This window comes from Globicephala melas, chromosome 8, assembly GCF_963455315.2.
Source record: "Globicephala melas chromosome 8, mGloMel1.2, whole genome shotgun sequence".
NCBI lineage: Eukaryota > Metazoa > Chordata > Mammalia > Artiodactyla > Delphinidae > Globicephala > Globicephala melas.
In genome coordinates this window covers 59,474,287-59,492,947 of record NC_083321.1, presented here as the reverse complement: position 1 = coordinate 59,492,947, position 18,661 = coordinate 59,474,287, and the positions used below count along the sequence as shown (strand labels likewise).

The 18,661-nt window shown below is 37.4% G+C and overlaps 1 protein-coding gene across 7 annotated transcripts in view; it reads left to right on the top strand.

The window, feature by feature from the left end:
- Positions 1-18,661, top strand: part of PRCP (prolylcarboxypeptidase) — a 72,853-nt gene that overhangs the window by 34,977 nt on the left and 19,215 nt on the right. For all 7 annotated transcript variants that reach the window (XM_070046167.1, XM_070046168.1, XM_060303786.1 and 4 more), the window contains exons 3-7: positions 4,141-4,281; positions 7,391-7,492; positions 10,562-10,743; positions 10,980-11,137; positions 11,820-11,992. In XM_070046167.1, coding sequence (XP_069902268.1) covers positions 4,141-4,281; positions 7,391-7,492; positions 10,562-10,743; positions 10,980-11,137; positions 11,820-11,992 — 756 coding nt within the window. The remainder of the gene's footprint in view (positions 1-4,140; positions 4,282-7,390; positions 7,493-10,561; positions 10,744-10,979; positions 11,138-11,819; positions 11,993-18,661) is intronic.

Here is an 18,661-nt window from a genome sequence, read left to right as displayed (position 1 = left end):
TCTACGTCCCTGTCTCCTTTTATGTTGTGATTTATAAAATCTCTGTTCAGGAGCACAGGACTGTAAGTGGCGTGCAGGCCTCAGTTCTCAACAGCAGAGGGCATGCTGCACCTAGTATGCTGGGTCGTTAGGTATTGGAAAATATCTATAGCTGTGTAGCCCGAAGTTGATATCGTTGATAATTAGGAAGAGTCAAGAAAATTCTGCAAATTAATGTTTTGTAAATGATATTTCACTGCCTCTTTCTAGCTGTTTAATATTTAGGTGAAGCACTCAAGAGATAGGAGATTTTGACATTCTAAGGGTATGTCCTATAATTCTGTGAAGAGCTTCATCACTCCCTGCCTTATTTACCCCATCTAAGTACTCCATGCTTAGGATTGGTGTGCAGATGGGATGGAGTGGAGAGCTAACATTCACTGAGCATGTATTATATACCAGGGACTATACCTAATACTTTGGATATGTTTTCTCTAATCTTCACAGCAATCCCTTGAGTTATGTGTTATTATCCTTATTTTATATAGGACAACAGTGGGGCTCACAGAGGTTAAGTGACTTGCCTGAGGCCCCACAGTAGGAATTCAAGTTTAGATCTGTTGACTTCTAACCTGCTTTCTTTCTGTCATACCAGAGTTCCACCCGCTTTTCCCCAAGCTAAACAGTTAGGGATTGCTAGGAGCAGGAGTGCCCTGAGAGCAGCCACAGAAGGAGGTTTGGCTTTCTCTGTCTAAAGTTCTTGTGGCTCTTGTAATTCTAGATACAGGCTCTTCCTCTGGCGAGAATTTTTTCACCATATACATTTAACATGATATATACAAACACATACCCATGTTTTCAAATTTGAAACCTTTAGACTGTATTATTGAAATAGGTTTCTTGGTGGGCTGCTTTTAAAGGGAACAGTGATATCTCATTTTACAAGGCTAGGCTCTAAAGTCAGTGGGTAAGTTGAAAATCACTATGGCAGAATTATCTTTGAGAATACCAGGAGAAGGCATCTTGTTAGAGAGCTGTGTACTTCCTTCCTTTAAGTCCAACACAGCTAGTCCTTCCTCCTTTGTTGAAACAGATGATGGTTTTTCCTGTTGAGCTTCAAATGATGCAGTTGGCTTGTATTTAGGGGCCATGTTGGGTGGTAATTCACATCTTTAAACATCAGAGTTTCATTCAGCATACTGAGATGCTTACATATTAGAAGTATTCTGAAACCTAGATCAAGAGAAGGAATAGCAGATTCTTGTCTTATTTGGGGGCTTATGCTAACTCATTGTTCTCAGAATGTTAGCTGTACATCAGAATTACTTGGAGGGCTTGTTAAAACACAAGTTACTGAGTTCTACTCCCCACAGTTTCTAATTCAGTAGGCCTGGGATTCAGCCAGAGAATTTGCATTTTTAACAAGTCCCAGATGAAGCTGATACTGATATCTAGGGACCTCATGTGGAGAAACACTACTAATTTGAATGGAAGCAAGTGGAATCACTTGTCTATCTTCCCTTCACTGTTTGCCTATTTCTCTTGCTCTTTTTTACTTTTAGGCTTAGTGGGTATAATTGAATTAGTTTAAGTTAAATCAAGGAGCTGTGGCTCAGCTAATGCTTTATCCTGTTGCTTAGTTTACTACTTGGCCTAGAACAAGTACTTGGCCCATTCAATAGATGCTTGTTGAATAAGTGACTGAGAGAGTTAACATATGTCATGGGAGGGGTTTTTTAGCACATGGACATCATTATTATATACCTGTTCCATACAGACTGCTTATTTTACTGAAAGGTAGATAGTCTTTATATTAGAATAGCTTGTATTTTAGGACTATATATGGTGATGATCGTGGACATTGGGATGTGTGCATTAGGTGCAGTTTTGAGAAACTTGCATTTTGGGACCTCTGGTATGAATGTGAAGTATGCATGTATGTGTGTGTGTGTGTGTGTGTGTGTGTGTGTGTAGATGGAGTGGATGCAGGAAGTTCCATCTGTTTTAGAACAGCCAAGGGAAATCTTACAAGATCTGGATTAGGTCAGAACCAGCTCCTGCCCCAGGAAGGCTGGAGCAGTACTGGATCAGCCTATGTGTGCCCCAGAGCACCCTGCATTCTCACTCCTGTCCCTCCAAAGCACTGAAGAATTCAAACACTATGACCCTAAAGGCTCAGTGGGCTCTGTACTGTTGGGTAACTCTTTAAATTCAGATAGTTGTATATGAACTTTACCATATTATAGGGTTTAATAATTGTATTTTTTAAATGGTGAGTTTATTAAGAGAAGGGTGAAAAAGCTCAAAAAATATATTTAAAGTGCAATGTAAGCTTAAAATTGTGTCATTCTGACATGTTTTATATTGTATCTCACAAAGTCTCAGTATCCAGTGTGTTTTTTTCTCTCAGTGTAGATTATATTTTTTCCTTTAAATTCATTTTACTTTTTTATGCTGAAGTATTTTCAAGTAAATTATAAACTGCATGACGTTTTCTCTCTAAATCATTCAATGTACAGCTGTAGAAAAAGAAAAACATTTTTTTATGTAGCCAAAACAATATGATCACTCTTAACAAAATTAACAAGTCCTTAGTCTCACCTAATACCTAGTCCATATTTAAATTAACCCAGTTGTCCCTAAATTGTCATTTATATCTTGTTTGTTCAAACCAAGATACCATCTGGAATCATGCATTGCATTTGATTATTATGTTCCTTAAAATTTATTTAATCTAAAACAGTCCTTTTATCAGGGTATTGCCTTGCCTTTTTCTTGTAAAATGTCTTACCTTTGGATTTGTCTGATTGCCTCTTCAGAGTATCTTCAGTTTGTTTTTCTACCCTTCGTATTTCCCAGAAACTGGAAATTAGATCTAAAGACTGGACTAAGCTAGAAGTCGAACATTTTTGGCAAGAATTCATCATAGGTGAAATGTGCTTTGTGTTGTACCATGTGAGGAGATACATAATTCCTGCTCACACCACTATTAGTGATGCTAACTTTGATTACTAGGTTAAGGTGATGACAGCCTGATCTTGTGACAGTATTCTCTATGGTATTACTTTGGAAATAATATGAATGTTCATTTTCCTGTCATCCATTCTCCTAATGCTTTTAACACTATTTGGTAATTCTTGCCTGAATCAGTAACTTCACTAGGGTTTGCCAAATATCATTTTTCTAATTCTGTCATTCCTTCTGCATTAGCTGACATTTGGTAAAACAGAGCTCTTTTTCATCAACTGGGACTATTTGGTACCCTGAAATATAATTCTATTGGAAAGGCAGGTTAAATGTTGAGTTCTTTACTTTTTTATTTACAACTTCTAAGTGAGGAGTTGGTTTAATAAATAACTTAAGTGGTGGCGAACGAATATTTTTCTTGCTTTTTCTTTTTTGATATCCTTATGGAGTAATGGATTTTCATGAATTGAACGTTTCAATCAACTACAATCATTATTCTTATGTTCAATTTGTTTTATGTTCAATTTATTAAAACTTTAGCCAATGATAGTCCTTTGTAGTTGTCTCCTATATTTGTTAGATATAACTCCATTAATTTTTGAGTGCTTCCTTGCACAGGAAGATGCATTGGTTTATCTCGTAGCTTTCTTGTCCCAAATGTCAGGCAGCCATTTCACTAACAAGCCCTATTCGTTTTAGTGGGGAATAGTATTAGATACCAAAATCCTGGCCCTTGGAATGTTAATTGTTATTGGGGTGACAATGTTTATAGACCTTTTCAGTGGTCTGTTTAGTCCTTGAATTTTGATATTAAAAGTTTCAATAATGAAAATTCAGGTAGTAAGGAATGTCTGTATTTTAAAAATGAATAGGTTCCAATTAATAGGTTCTACTGTTTCATTCAATTTTAACATTATTGTTTTTAAGTAGCTACTTGATTTTATAATTGTATCTTTTGTGTTACACTGAAAATCTTGACCACCAATAACATTGCTTTATCTTAAAATATAAAGAAAATAATTTCAAAATAACAATATCAATATTACTACTACTAATGAAACCAAGTGAAGTTTAAATTTTTTTGTGATTTTTGTAGCATAGATTGATTTTAATGGAAGAATAAATATAAATACTTGTTTGATATTTAATTACTTTCCTTTGAAATATGTCTTGTCTGTTTCTTTTTTGTCATAGGTTGATCATTTTGGATTTCATACTGATAAAACTTTTAAACAACGGTACCTAATAGCTGATAAACATTGGAAGGAAGATGGTGGATCTATACTTTTCTACACTGGTAATGAAGGGGACATTATCTGGTTTTGCAATAATACGGTATGTGCAGATTTGTGAAACTCTGGGCTCAATTTCCTTTTTATTATCATCAACTGGAAAAAATCTTTTGCAGTATATATGACTGAGTATTTCTGTATTGTGAAGTTCTTTAAAAAATAACAAAAAGATAAACTCACGAATAATAGAAAAACAGAAAAAATACATGAATAGGCAGTTCACAAAAGAATAAATACAGATATCCAACAAGCCTGTTCAGCCTTAAAGAATTACACATGAAAAGAATGAAATACTGTTTTTGGACAATTGAATTTTAAAAGATTTAAAAAAAATATCCCAGCTTATTTAACGATTGAACAAGGATATGAGGGAAATGGGAGTGGGAATGTTATGGCATATAGTTTATTATTATTATTATGGTCTCTAGAATGTGAACACAAGGGCAGGAATTTTTGTTTGTTCAGTGTTGTATGCTCAGATCCAGGACTGTGCTAGGCATATAGTAGGTACTCAATAAATATTTGTTAAATGAATGAATTAATAAAATCTAAACAAAGCCAGTGCAAATAAGAAAAAATAATACAAGTTTGATTGTCAAATAGGAATGGACAAAGGTAAAACTGTAGCTATATTTTAGCTTCCCTGTTCTACCATTTTTCTTATATTTGTGAGGGTAAAAAAGTGTAGCTGTTATCTTGCTTCCCTGACTATATATTCTGTCATCTTTTATAGTAATGCTTGAATCTGTTAACAAAACTTAATTTAGGAGGACACATGGAAGGAAGAAATTTTCCTTTTTAATGTTCCAGAGCTAAGACTAGAAAATGGCAACTTTCTACCAAAAAGCTAGTCTGTGAACTACCTTAAAGTGAGGACTGAATCGTATTTTCTCCACTGCCAATGTCTGGCATGGTGCCTGGTATTCAGGAGGTCTTAGTAAATGTTGAACTGAACTGCACTGAAAGCAAAGATATGAACCCAATTATACTGTGTTATCACATTCCACATTTCTGATTATTTCCTTAGGAATGCTAATAGTCTAAATATGTTAGTTGAAAATAAAATAATTCCCTAAGAGCTGAGATCCTAGATATCTGTCTCTCTTAGATGAGTGACAGATGAAATCAGGACTTACTTTCCATCAGATTCCTGCTCTGTTATTCTGTGAAACAACTGAGGCTGCCTTGTCTCCCTTTCTCTTTCTAATGTGATTTCTCTTTTATGCCAAGGCCACGGGGCAGCTTCTCCTATCCAGTTATTTTCCCAGCTCCTGTTCTTTATCATAGGTAGGCAACTGTTCCTGCCTCCACAGACCCCACTGCTCTGACAGGCACTGCAGCATAATTTAATAAGACTTGCTGGGAATCTCTGACCTCTGAAGTGGTAGAAAGGAAGAGCTACTCAGGGTAGGAAGAGTTCCAGGTACCTGATAGAGGCAGATCCTAGAAGGACAGATCTTGACCCTTTCCCAGCCCTAGACACACCTTCCTTTACATACTAAAATGTTTGGGTTGCATATTTACATATTCTGGACATTTATTTATTGAGAGGCAGTATAGCATAGTGGTCAAGAGTGAAGATGTCAGCCAGTGATAAGATTTGAATTCTGGTTTTGCCACTATGCTTTGTGACTTTGAGTAAGTTTCTTATTCTGTGCCTTAGTTTTTATATATTAAACGGTTATAATAATGTCTAGTTAATTGAGTTGTTATGAGGGCAAATAAGAATTAGGAACTTAGAACAATGCTGACACACAATGTTATTTAATATTAATATGTTACATGGACCTCTTTTGAAAAATAAAACACCCTGAAATAGGTGCAGGTAAATAATCAATACAGTTGCTTCCTCTCAAACCCTGAGGTCAACTCCTCTGGCTATTTTGATGGATGATCCTTACCCTTAAGAAGCTCATAGTCTGGTAGGGTCAGACACACATGTAAGCAAATATTGCAGCAGAGTAATAGAGATCTATACCTAGCACAGTGGTGTTGAGCGGAGGGTGTGATCAGTAAGCCATAGTGGGGACAGGCAGAGGAGGGCATCTTGAGCTGGTGTTACAGAATCTGTAGATTCATGGCAGGGAATGAGCAAGGTGTTAAGAGAGAAAATGGGGGTTATTGAAACCATCACAGATATCAGGTTAAATTCTCTGTCCTCACATGCATACAGCCCTTTTAATTGTTCATTTATTGGTCAAGACAAACAAAAAAACCTTGGAGGTTCTTAGTCTTTGTTAGGGAGCAACAGCTCATTAAAAAGCAATAATGTACACAGGGAATGACAAATCTAGTCGATTTGTCTAGATCGACTGTGCTAAATCTAGTCGATTGAAGTTGGGCACCTAGAATGCTTTGTTAAGAAGGATTCTGAAGGCACAATTTGAGGTAAGTGAAAAAATGCAATGGTTGATTAATGACCAGCATTATGTGTGGAAATAAGGAGGTCTTACTGCACTTGATGTGGTTGTGTTCTGGAGCCAGATGGCCTGTGCTTGAATCTTAGCTCTGCCACTTTCTAGCTGTGTGACTGTCACAGGTTATTTAAACTCTTGTGCTTCAGTGTCCTTGTCTGAAAAATGGGTATAATCAAAATGCCTATCTCTTAGATTGTTGTGATAATTAAGTGAATACATATAAAGTGTTTAGAAGAGTATCTGACAAGTTGTAAGCACTCAATATTAGCTATGGTTAGCTACTATTTATCTTCATGTAAATAAGATTAACCTAAAACCCAAGGGAGTCCAATATGTTTATTTGTATTGTTCTCTTTCATGTTATAAATAAAAGTTATCTGTGAGTAGACAGATAACTTAGTTATCCGCAGGTCTTTCCTAGATTTTTTGGCACACAGTGCAATTTGAAGGCTATTTTAGACATAATGTTGATTCTGAGGCTAGAGTGTCAGAATAAGGAGAGTTGGAATGACTGGTAGTTGAGCAACTTGGGCTTATTTTTAATTGTTTCACTCTAATACAGTGTGAGATTGATGTGCAACAGTGAAACAGCAATTATATTGTTTACCTGTGGAACAAATATGAATTGTGCAGCTTCTCAGAGAACTCTTTTTGGTCCATTTCATGAGTTGCAAAGAGATTCAGACTTTTTTTCACGACCTGATTTTATCCTGTGAATTTGTAAATTCCTCCTAGGGGTTCATGTGGGATGTGGCTGAGGAACTGAAAGCTATGTTGGTGTTTGCTGAACATCGATATTATGGAGAGTCCCTACCCTTTGGTGCCAACTCCTTCAAGGTAAGTGTATTTTCTACTTTTAAGTTTAGAACATTTTCTAATTACATGTCCCACTGTAAGAAAGAAATGATAGCTTTAAGTTGAACTGCCTGAAATTTCAGTAATTTGTATTTAATCTTTACTTTTTATGTATAACGATCAGCCTTTAACTCAGTGTGATGAGGCTAGCCTTCACCAGGCAAATCTTAATCTATGGCTGCAGAGATTGGAGGGAACTTTTCAGTGTTTAAAAAATGTCAGTAAATAATCTGCTTTATAAATTATACACTTAAATTATTGGGTCTACCACTGGAAAAAAATGTAATGAGTGCGCAAATGTTTGCTTAGTAAGGTGTTTTTCAATACAATAAGGACAAATCATCACTGTGATTCAGTGAGGCCAACTGGCCACTTGGATTCCCTTTTGGCCTTTCTGTTCTCACAAGGAGCTTTGGCCTCAGCCAAAGCTACAAATCTACACTTAATAAGCCAGGACACCTTTTCCTCAACTGAGTCACTCATGTACTACCCTTGTGATTCTGGCTATATGAATTTGCCATCTGTATTATTATTCATTGACTATTTTTCTTTAAATAACTCACTTTTTTTTTTTTTTTTTGCGGTACGCGGGCCCCTCACTCCTGTGGCCTCTCCCGTTGCGGAGCACAGGCTCCCGGACGCGCAGGCTCAGCTGCCATGGCTCATGGGCCCAGCCGGTCTGCGGCACGTGGGATCTTCCCGGACCGGGGCACGAACCCGTGTCCCCTGCATCGGCAGGCAGACTCTCAACTACTGCGCCACCAGGGAAGCCCCTTTTTTTTTTTTTTTTTTTGATGTGGACCATTTTTAAAATCTTTATTGAACTTGTTACAATATTGCTTCTGTTTTATGTTTTGGTTTTGTGGCCCCGAGGCACGTGGGATCTTAGCTCCCCACCAGGGATCAAACCTGCACCCCCTGCATTGGAAGGTGAAGTCTTCACCACTGGACTGCCAGGAAAGTCCCACAACTCACTTTTCAAACTTAGTGTTATCTTAGTAAGGCTTTATGTACTATTTTTCTCTAAATTACATTGAAATAAAACAAGTATTACATTAAAAATGTTTGCTCACTACCTAAGATCATCATGCATACCACCGTTATACACATACCATGCTTTTGGAGAAATATGAGTTAGAAATGATTGGGGTTAATCATTTTCTAGGCTTCCTGTTTTGAAAGGACTTTTTATTTTTATTTTCAGAGGTTTTATTATCTCATGTTATAAATAAATAAATAATAAATAGTCCTTGTTTTATAAATGAAAAGCAGAGCAATTTGCTGATATTTGTTAGGCTACATGGGAAACTCTATCCTTTAGCTTATTATTTTGCATAATTATCTGATTAGGGGAGTTGACAGGTCCTGAAACCATTGGGAGGTAGTCAGCTTGTTGCAGGTAGAAACATAACCTCCTCTCCTAGGTCCCTGTGGTTCATATGTTGCTAGCAAAATGGCGGTAAGGGCTGTCTTTGATATGCTTCCTTCCCTTCATGTACTCACAGAATTTGTCAGTAGCGTAGGGGAGTATTACAGATATACTGTGAGAATTGGGAAAAAACTGCACTCAGCTATACATAGTGCCATGAAAACTGGAAGTAAAGAATAGTGACAGACAATGAGAGAGAAGGTAAGAAGCCAGAAAGCATACATCTTGGATAAGAGGGAAGGTTAAAGGAGTAGGAAAGAGGAAAGATGGAACTCTGGTTCCAAAATATACCAGGTGATGGGAGTAGTCAGAGTGGTGAGACTAAAGTATGAAGGTCAAATAGGATAGTCTGATATGGGTATGTAGGTGTGTTAGTCATCTATTGCTACATAACAGTTTACCTTAAACCTTAGTGGCTTAAAACATTTATTATCTTACAGTTCCTGTGGGTAAGGAATTAGGAGTGGCTCAGCTAGGTGGTTCTGTTTCAGGGGATCTCATGAGCTTAAGATGTCAGTTAGTGCTTCAGTCATCTGAAGACTTGAGTGAGGCTGGAGGACCCTCTCTGCTCATATGGAAGATCCACATGAGTGACAAACTGATTCTGGGTATTAGTAAGAGGCTTCAGGGTATCCCCTCTTGGGTTTTTCCAAAGGCCTGCTTGAGTGACCTTTTGACATGGCAGCTACCTTCCCTCAAAGTTGACAATCCAAGAGAGCAAGGTAGAAACTGCAGTGCTTTTTATGACCTGACATTGGAAGTCACATATCACTTCTGCCACATTCTATTCGTGTTAGAGCCAAGTCACTAAGTCCAGCCCAAGTTCAAAAGGAGAAGAATTAGTTTTCACCTTTTCAAAGGAGACACTTCATTAGCCTTCTCAGCTAAGCAGGACTCTCAGTTCCACCTCCCTATACTGCAATGAGGAAATTCTCCCTAGGTAGAGAACTAGATGATCATGGAACTCACTTGCGGAGTATCCTTCTCTCAGGACTCAAAGTCTTGTGTTGCTTGTTTTCCAATGTCTGAAAATAGTTGTTCCATAGGTTGCTGTTTTTCTTTTTTTTTTTTAACTCCAATTTTATACTTGTACATCAGGCAGGCTGATTTGTTCCAGTTGTTGGTATATCAGACGTAATAATCATCTTTCTGATGAGGAAGGATGAGTTTTATTTTTACTGATGATTCTTACTTCAGTTTTCCACAGGGTTTAGTTTACCTTTGCCTCTATGGTAGCCATTGTAAATGTTTCAAGATTTGAAATAAAATTAGAATAGAGTAGTTGTCTGTTAAGATTAGTATTGTATTCTATCACATTTGTTGTTAACTGTTACTTACAGTTTGTCTCTGCTGTTTCTACTACCTCAACAAGGTCTTTGGTAAATAGCATTTAATAGAAATTACATTGAATGCAAAATACCTTATCTTCTTCCCACAAACTTAAAGTCACTTTTTCATGAGTTTAAATCAGCATTGCTATTGCTTTGACTGGGCGTTTTAACTCAGTTGCCTAGAAATTCTATTTGGAGAAAAGCTTATCTGGCTTTTTTCTGGATCTATGCTATGCCTAAGCTGCTATTATGTGCACATTTATACCCATGTTCTTTGTTATTTTTCTTTAGGATTCCAGACACTTGAATTTTCTGACAACAGAGCAAGCTCTGGCTGATTTTGCAACGTTAATCAAATACTTGAAAAGAACAATCCCAGGAGCTAGAAATCAACCTGTCATTGCCCTAGGGGGCTCTTACGGTGGCATGCTTGCAGCCTGGTTCAGGATGAAGTATCCTCATTTGGTGGTTGGGTAAATGCACTTACGTTGGATGTGAGCACTTTCTTAATAATTGTCAAGGCAACTGTAGGGATTTGTTTTGGGTAAAACATGTTCTCTTCTGTTGTACTGAGATTTTTCATTTCTATTTCATTAACAGCTGTTATTTTTCTCACCATTTTTGTTCAATATAAGTTTCAATTTTAAAACTTGAATTCGATGAGTTACATTTTTTTCTTTTCTCCTTCCTTGGACTTCTTACCATTTAGAGCTCTTGCATCCTCTGCCCCCATCTGGCAGTTTGAGAATATGGTACCTTGTGGTGTATTTATGAAGATTGTAACTACAGATTTTAGGAAAAGTGGCCCAAATTGTTCAGAGAGTATCCGCAGGTCCTGGGATGCCATTAGTCGACTCACAGAAAAGGGTAAGCTTTAATTAAGAGAATGGAATCTTGGGATTTTTTTACCTTTTAAGTATAAAATTTAACACTTCCCACTTTCTAAGTAAACTTTTTATATATTTAATTATAACATATGTATTTAAATATAACATATAGAAAAGTACACAAATCAAAATACACAGCTTGGTGAATTTTTGCAAGGTGAATATATAGTGTAATGAGTATGCAGATCAAGAAATCCCCTCAAGCCCTTTTCAGATACTACCTCTGCATTTATCAGGCTACACTATCCTGCATTCTAGAACCATAGATTAATTTTGCTTGCTCTTGAATTTTTTAGTAATCAGAATTGCATAGTATGTATTTTTTGTCTCTGCTGTCTTTTGCTCGGCACTGTCAGATAAATCCATTTGTATTATTTAGTTGTAGTTTATGCATTCTCATTGCTCTATATGTTCCATTTATTTATTTACAAAAGGGAATGATTCAGAATACTAATTCTGGTAAGCTTCATGAAGATAGGCAACTTATCTATCACGAGATTAACCAGTTCTAAAAATATTTTGTTCAATGTTGAAAAAGCATTCTTGGAGAAACTGTATAGAAGACTGAGTTTTCTAAAATACCAAGTGAAGAATGAATGATCTGTAAAGCCCTTCTGTTGAGCAGTGCTTATTAGATTCCAACAATTTGATTCTATTCTCAGGTACTGGCTTGCACTGGCTTTCTGAAGCCCTTCACTTATGCACTCCATTAACAGAATCTCAGGATGTTCAGCATTTGAAAGACTGGATCTCTGAAACCTGGGTGAATCTGGCAATGGTGGACTACCCTTATGAGTCCAACTTTTTACAGCCTTTGCCTGCTTGGCCTATCAAGGTAATAGGAAAATGTCCTTTCATCACTTTTAATCACATACTTCTCTCTCTCTCTCCTTTTTTTTTTTTTTTTTTTTGGTGCATTCTCTGACTTTCAACATCAGAGGAAGTCCTAGTGACAAAGGGGCTCTGAAGTTAGTCAAACCTCAAACCTAGGCAAATCCTGGCTTTTGTCACTTTCTGGTTCCTCAAACTTGGACATGTTACCTAGCTCTTCTGGACCTCAGTTTTTTCATTTGAATAATGGAGATAAAATGCAGAGATTACAGAGCTGTATGAATTACAACTCTTAGAACTAAGAACCAACTCTTAGAAATAAGACCAATAGTTGCTGTTAATGGAATAATTACTATGTACCAAATTCTGTGCTCTGCACTTCATATACACAGTTTATATATGTGAGACACATAGAGCTATATAATACATGGTCTGTGCTTAATAAATCGCAGCTGCTATCAAAGTGCTATGATTCAGTCAACTGCTAACACATTCTAAGTGCTACATATATCATAAAGGCATGATCCCCACACAGCAAGGTAGAGTGGAAAGAGCACTGACTCTGGTTCCTTGTTCAGAACTACCATTTACCAGCTGCGTGATCTTGGGCAAGTCTGTTCTCTTCTTGGGCCTCCGTGTCTTCCTCTGCACAATGGGATAACAATACCTATGTTCTCAATAGGGATGTGCTGAGGATCAAATAAAATATTGGATGTGAAAACACTCTGGAAAATTTAAAGACACTTGACACAATAAATTTTAAGGTTCTTTTCATGCCAGAATTCTTTATTGTATGTGTTCTTTTTAAGCATTCCTTTGTAAAGAGCATTCCTCTTAGTTTTAAAAACAAAAGCTGGCCAACTTGATGGTTATTAAATTTAGAGAATACAGCAGACTCTACAGCTAGAATGAATGCTGTGAATGTAGGTAGAATTGGTAATACAAGAACCAGGTTTCAAAAGCACTTTTAATTTAACTGTCCCTTTGAATTATTAAATGCACACCTTGTTTAAAACTTTGTAGCCTAAATAGAACAAGATCATTTGCTATTAGAGATATTTTTCTTCATCTAAAAAGTAGAATGACCAGTGAGTACATTGCACATAGCAAGCCAGAGGTAAATGCATATTGAATTAAATTGAATTTTGACAATACAAAGTTATTTTAAAGAACAGATCTCTCTCATGGTAAGAAAACCTAGATCAAAATAATGAGAAAAAACTAAATCCGAACCGATGAGTCTCCATAAATGTCTATGTGCTAATAATGTCTTATCTTTCTGTATTATTTTACTATTTACAAAGCACTTTCATATATACTATCTCATTTAATCCCCACAAAAATACTGTGGGAAAAAAGAGTTATAATTCCAGTTTTATGGAGAGGATATTTAAGCTCAACTAAGAGGTAGTGGTAGAGGATATTTAAGCTCAACTAAGAGGTAGTGGAAGTGGGATTTGAACTCAAGTCTACCATTGTTCAGAGGCTATGATCTTCTCCCACATTGCACTGAACTAGAAGACTTGACTGAAGATTTGGGTAGATTGCTGGCCACAGTGTGACAACTATCAGATTTAACTTTGAACTCTGTGTACAAAGTGAGAATTACATTTGCATCTTTATGCCCACTTGGAGAACAACTGAGTTGTCAGATGATAAAAACATATGGGCAATTCCCTCATTACTTAGAATAGGGGTTGGCAAACTTTATGTGTAAAGAACTATATAGTAAGTATTTTAGGCTTTGTGGGCCATGTAGTTTCTGTCACAGCTACTCAACTTTGTAGTTCTAGCAGAAAGTAACCATAGACGATATTTAAATGAATGAGGAAGACTATGTTCCAACAATACTTTATTTATAAAACAGGCAGTGGGCTGGCTTTGGCCTGGGGCCTGTAGTTTACTGCCCTGACTTAGAAAAAATGCCAGAGGAATACAGCTTTTTAATATTCATTTGTTTATGATTTGGGACAGTGAACAGTCTAACTGGTTTTATCTCCGCTTCTTTAATGTTCCTTTTGAGATATTTTGCTGTTGAGTCTTAAACGTAAATATATATTCTATCCTCTCTCTCTCCTAAATAATCACTCAAAATTAGTGGAGTATATCTCAAATATTTTGTCATCTGTTTTTGATTTAGCACAATCTTTCTTTTATCTTTTGTGTACATATGTATTTTAAAAGTTTATTTTATTTTTTTTTATTTTTATTTTTTTGCGGTACGCGGGCCTCTCACCGCTGTGGTGTCACCCCGTTGTGGAGCACAGGCTGCGGATGCGCAGGCTCAGCGGCCATGGCTCACGGGCCCAGCCGCTCCGCGGCATGTGGGATTTTCCCAGACTGGGGGCACAAACCCGTGTCCCCTGCATCCACAGGCGGACTTTCAACCACTGCGCCACCAGGGAAGCCCAAAAGTTTATTTTTAAGGCAAGATAACTTTGTGTCTTTGCCTCACAATCACCTTTCACTTCTTTTTTTTTTTTTTTTTTTGTGGTACGCGGGCCTCTCGCTGTTGTGGCCTCTTCCGTTGCGGAGCACAGGCTGCGGACGCGCAGGCTCAGCGGCCATGACTCATGGGCCCAGCCACTCCGCGGCATGTGGGATCTTCCCGAACTGGGGCACGAACCCGTGTACCCTGCATCGGCAGGCGGACTCTCAACCACTGCGCTACCAGGGAAGCCCACCTTTCTCTTCTTTTATCCAGGACTTGTTTTTGTCATTTCCTCCAGTTAATATTTTTTTTACCAACTTTATCCTTTCTTTTGACATACTAAGGAATTCTTTATTGCTTATGATATATTTATAATTCTGTTTCCTGCCTGTACCCCACCGAAAGTAATCTCTCTTTGACTTTTGCTTGAGAAACTTCCATTGCCTACATCTATCTCTAATTTTATCCTATCTGATTTCAGAATTTTTCCACTACATGCCTCTCTTCCCAACTCTTAGCTTCAGATCAATTTCTTTCACTGTTCATTCTGTTTCTCCTTTCTTGACCCCCTCTCTGTTCTCCCAGCCCCCTAATCCCTGGAACACTACCCAGTTGGGGACTGCTCTTTCACTTGGATAGTTCCATTTAACCAGGACTCCTCCTCCCTCTGATACACTTCCTCCTTTTTAAAGCGCTGACAAACAGTCGTCCTTTTCTGAGCCTGTAACTCAGGCTTAGGATGGTGAGATAATATGTAATAGTTGGGTTATGAAAAAAGCAGATGATTTCCAATTCTGCCTGGACCTTGTACAGTTCTGAAGTATCCACATGCAGCAACTGAATGCCATTTTCCATGTCAACTCAAATATCATTCTTTCTAATTTATCTTTGAGCCATGCACACTCAGACTCCATTTGCTTTTGTTTACTGTTAACAGAAGCTGCAACATTCATGCAGAAATAATCATGGACTTGGCTGATAGAACACAAGGAAGAAGAGAAAAGGGAAATAGAAAACCTCTGTGTCATTTGACTGCTCTGTCAGCATAAAAACTGCTAGTTCTCAGTTCTCAGCTTAATGACCAGTTTTAAAGGATACTGTAGAGTTTGTCTATTTTGGAATCATTTTTCAGCTGATAACTCACCAAATCTTTTGGCTTAGCCTCCTGAGCATGCAGATAGATACAGTGAAATAATAAGATATAAGATGGAAAATCTCTTCCGTTTGTCTTGGTGTTTGATAATGTATGCGACCTCTCTGGGTGGTTTAAGCGGTTTAGGTGCATTCTATGAAAAGGGAGCTTTTAATGACAAAACTAATGTGATTATCTGAGTGAGGGTGAGAGGCGTATTGAAGCCTTAGAGAAAGAAAATCTGTTAGAAAAGCTGAATGTATCTGCTTAATCCTTTCTGTAATGTGGATGGACCATACTCTCTGAGAAGAGATGGGTTTTTTTTTTTTTTAAACCTATCTTCTTTCCTTCTCCTTTAAAAACATTTTCTTTGCCTTCTTTTTCTCTCTTATTCAAATGCTTATCCTCATAGGTACAGGGACACTTAAAGCTTTTAAACAATTCATTATCTTCACTTTCTCTGGTGTACATGGGTCAAAGAGCAGAACCTAAATATTTGGGTACAGAGTTGATTAGTTTGGTACTAAGATTACAATGTTCTACTATCTCCATAATTTCTACACTCTTTAACACAGAATTATTAAAATGGACCTCTTATGCTCTTTTTACATTTTTCCTGAATGTTCACATTTGTTCTAGGAAGTAGAAAGTGAATTAAGTCTGTCCATTTCCTGAACCTCATTTTGCTCTACTCTTTTACAGTTTCCTTTTCACTATTGCATAATAAGAAGTTTTATAATTTTATATTGCCACAGAATCCCTTCTATCTAAGTTTCTACCTAAAACAAATAAACTTAGAAAAATATAATCTAAGAATAAAAAAATATTTGTTTAAAAAATTAAGCATGAGGCTACAGGTATGTTTAGGTACTGTACATGTTGTTATTTTTCTCTTATATTATTACTTCTAGGTTGAGTGTGTGTAGTGTAGTGGTTACAAATGGAAACTTCAGAGTGGGTCTGCATTTGAATCCCCGTTCTGCTACTTCCTAGCTGTTTGACTTTGGAGAAGTTTCTTAACCTCTCTGTGCTTTAATTTCCTCAACTGCAAAATGGGGATAATAATAATTATAGTGCTTCTTAGGGTCATTATGAGGATTTAATAGGACCTGGTGTATAGTAAGCACTAAGTTGATGCTAGTTCTATGCATATAATTGTTATTATATGATATCAAAGAGATATTCGTATACCAGGACTTTGTAGCCAAAGTTTGGGTTCAGAACTTATATTCACGGTTTTAAATTTGTGTGTCTGTAGCAGACCTCTCTGAGCTTATTTCCTTCCCTGTGAAATGCAGATGGTTATTATATGTTTCTCCCCGGGTCATTGTAGGGAAAGCACCTGACCTCAAGGAATAGTCAATAGTTTTACTAGCAGACTCAGCCCCAGCTGCCCCCTTATCAGTAGATTTATAGTCTAAGTAGGAATGCTGTGCCTTTTGTAGAAATTGTTTAGAAGATACTGTTTGCTAGTGTCTACAAAATAAATGGAAAGTGTAGTACAGGGGCTACCTCAGTGCTGAGTATTTCGGATGGCAGTGGTTGGCAGAGAAGCTTTCCTTGTCTGATTAGATGACAGTCCCTAAGTAAATAATCAACAAACCAAGTGCTTGCCCTCATCAGATGGGTAATACCTGCAAATTATCAGGCGTAAGCTGAAGTGTTATATGAGGTTGAACCAAAAATGCCAATATTTGTGTTTGACTTATAAACATGGCAATTTCATATGGTTCGGCTTAACATTTACATATTTTGTGTATCCTATAGATCTTTAATAAAAGTATATGAATATATCCTGTTGAATTACTAGTCTTTAAATAAGCATGGGAATAGTGCTGAGGTTTTGCTAGTATAATTTAAGTATTTTGGGGAAAACTTTATTTACTCTTGGCTACTAAAATTCTTAATGGAATTCCCTCAGTATCCATGGTATCCTCAGGGGATTGGTTCCAGGAGCCCCTGTGTATACCAGAATCCATGGAAGCTCAAGTCCCTTATGTAAAATGGTGTAGTATAGTCAGTGGGCCTCTGTATCCATGGGTTTCCCATCCGTGAATTTAATCAACCTCAGGTGGAAATGTCCATGCATGGATGCCAAACTTGTGGATATGGAGGGCTGACTATATATTTATTGAAAAAAATCCGTGTATAAATGGACCCACTCAGTTCAAACCTGTGTTTTTCAAGGGTCAACTGTACATAGAGAAATGTAGAGAGTATGTCTTTTATCTAGAGGATGATGCTTAGACTCACAGAACCTTTGAGTTAGAGAGGAAATTTAGAAACACCTAAAACAACAAAATTCTCGTATTTTAAATATTTGTAAACAAATTTTAAGTGATATTTTTCAGGCCTACTGTCTATCTTACTGGTAGAATTATCAGCTGGTACTTCCTTCCTATAAGGCAGTTTGACATGATGTAGCAAAGGCCTAAAAAATGTTTATTTCCTTCAATAATTCCTCTAAGAATTTATCTCAGGAAAACAAGGGTAGATAGGTAGATAGATAGATAGATAGATTTAGCCCCAAGGATATTTATTGTAGCCTTACTTGCAATAGTAAAAGATTGGGGATGATTCAAATGACCAATTATAGAGTTTCTTCAACTGTTCCTCAACTCCGCATCCTGATTGCTCCCCTGTGAATTTCCTCATGTTGGTCAGTGTCCTTATTAGAGTGTGGTGCTCAGAATTGGACACAGTACTCCAAGGGTGCTCTGACCTCACAGAGGACAGTGGGCCCAGGATTGCCCTTAATCTGGACATGGAATTTCTATCAGCAGAGGCCAAGTTTCTGACCAGGATGTTCTCTCTGTGTAAGTGGGGCTGCCAAAACCCAAGTATTGTCAGCTGGTGCCAGTCCCCAGCCATGCTTGTGTCTCTTAGGGAGTGACAGTAACTGCTGTTTGCAGAGATGGCTATTCATAGGGACTCCTTTTCTTTGCCTGACAGAGGCCCAGTGTTCTAGCTCTGAGAGGGGATCTGATGCCAGCATGTGAGTCACACTCACTTGTTACTGTTCTCTTCGAGAGTATTAGGCCACTTGCTGCTGCATATCAGCACTCCCTTCTCCCCCTGCCCAGCTTGCACTGTCACCCGGCCTCATCTAC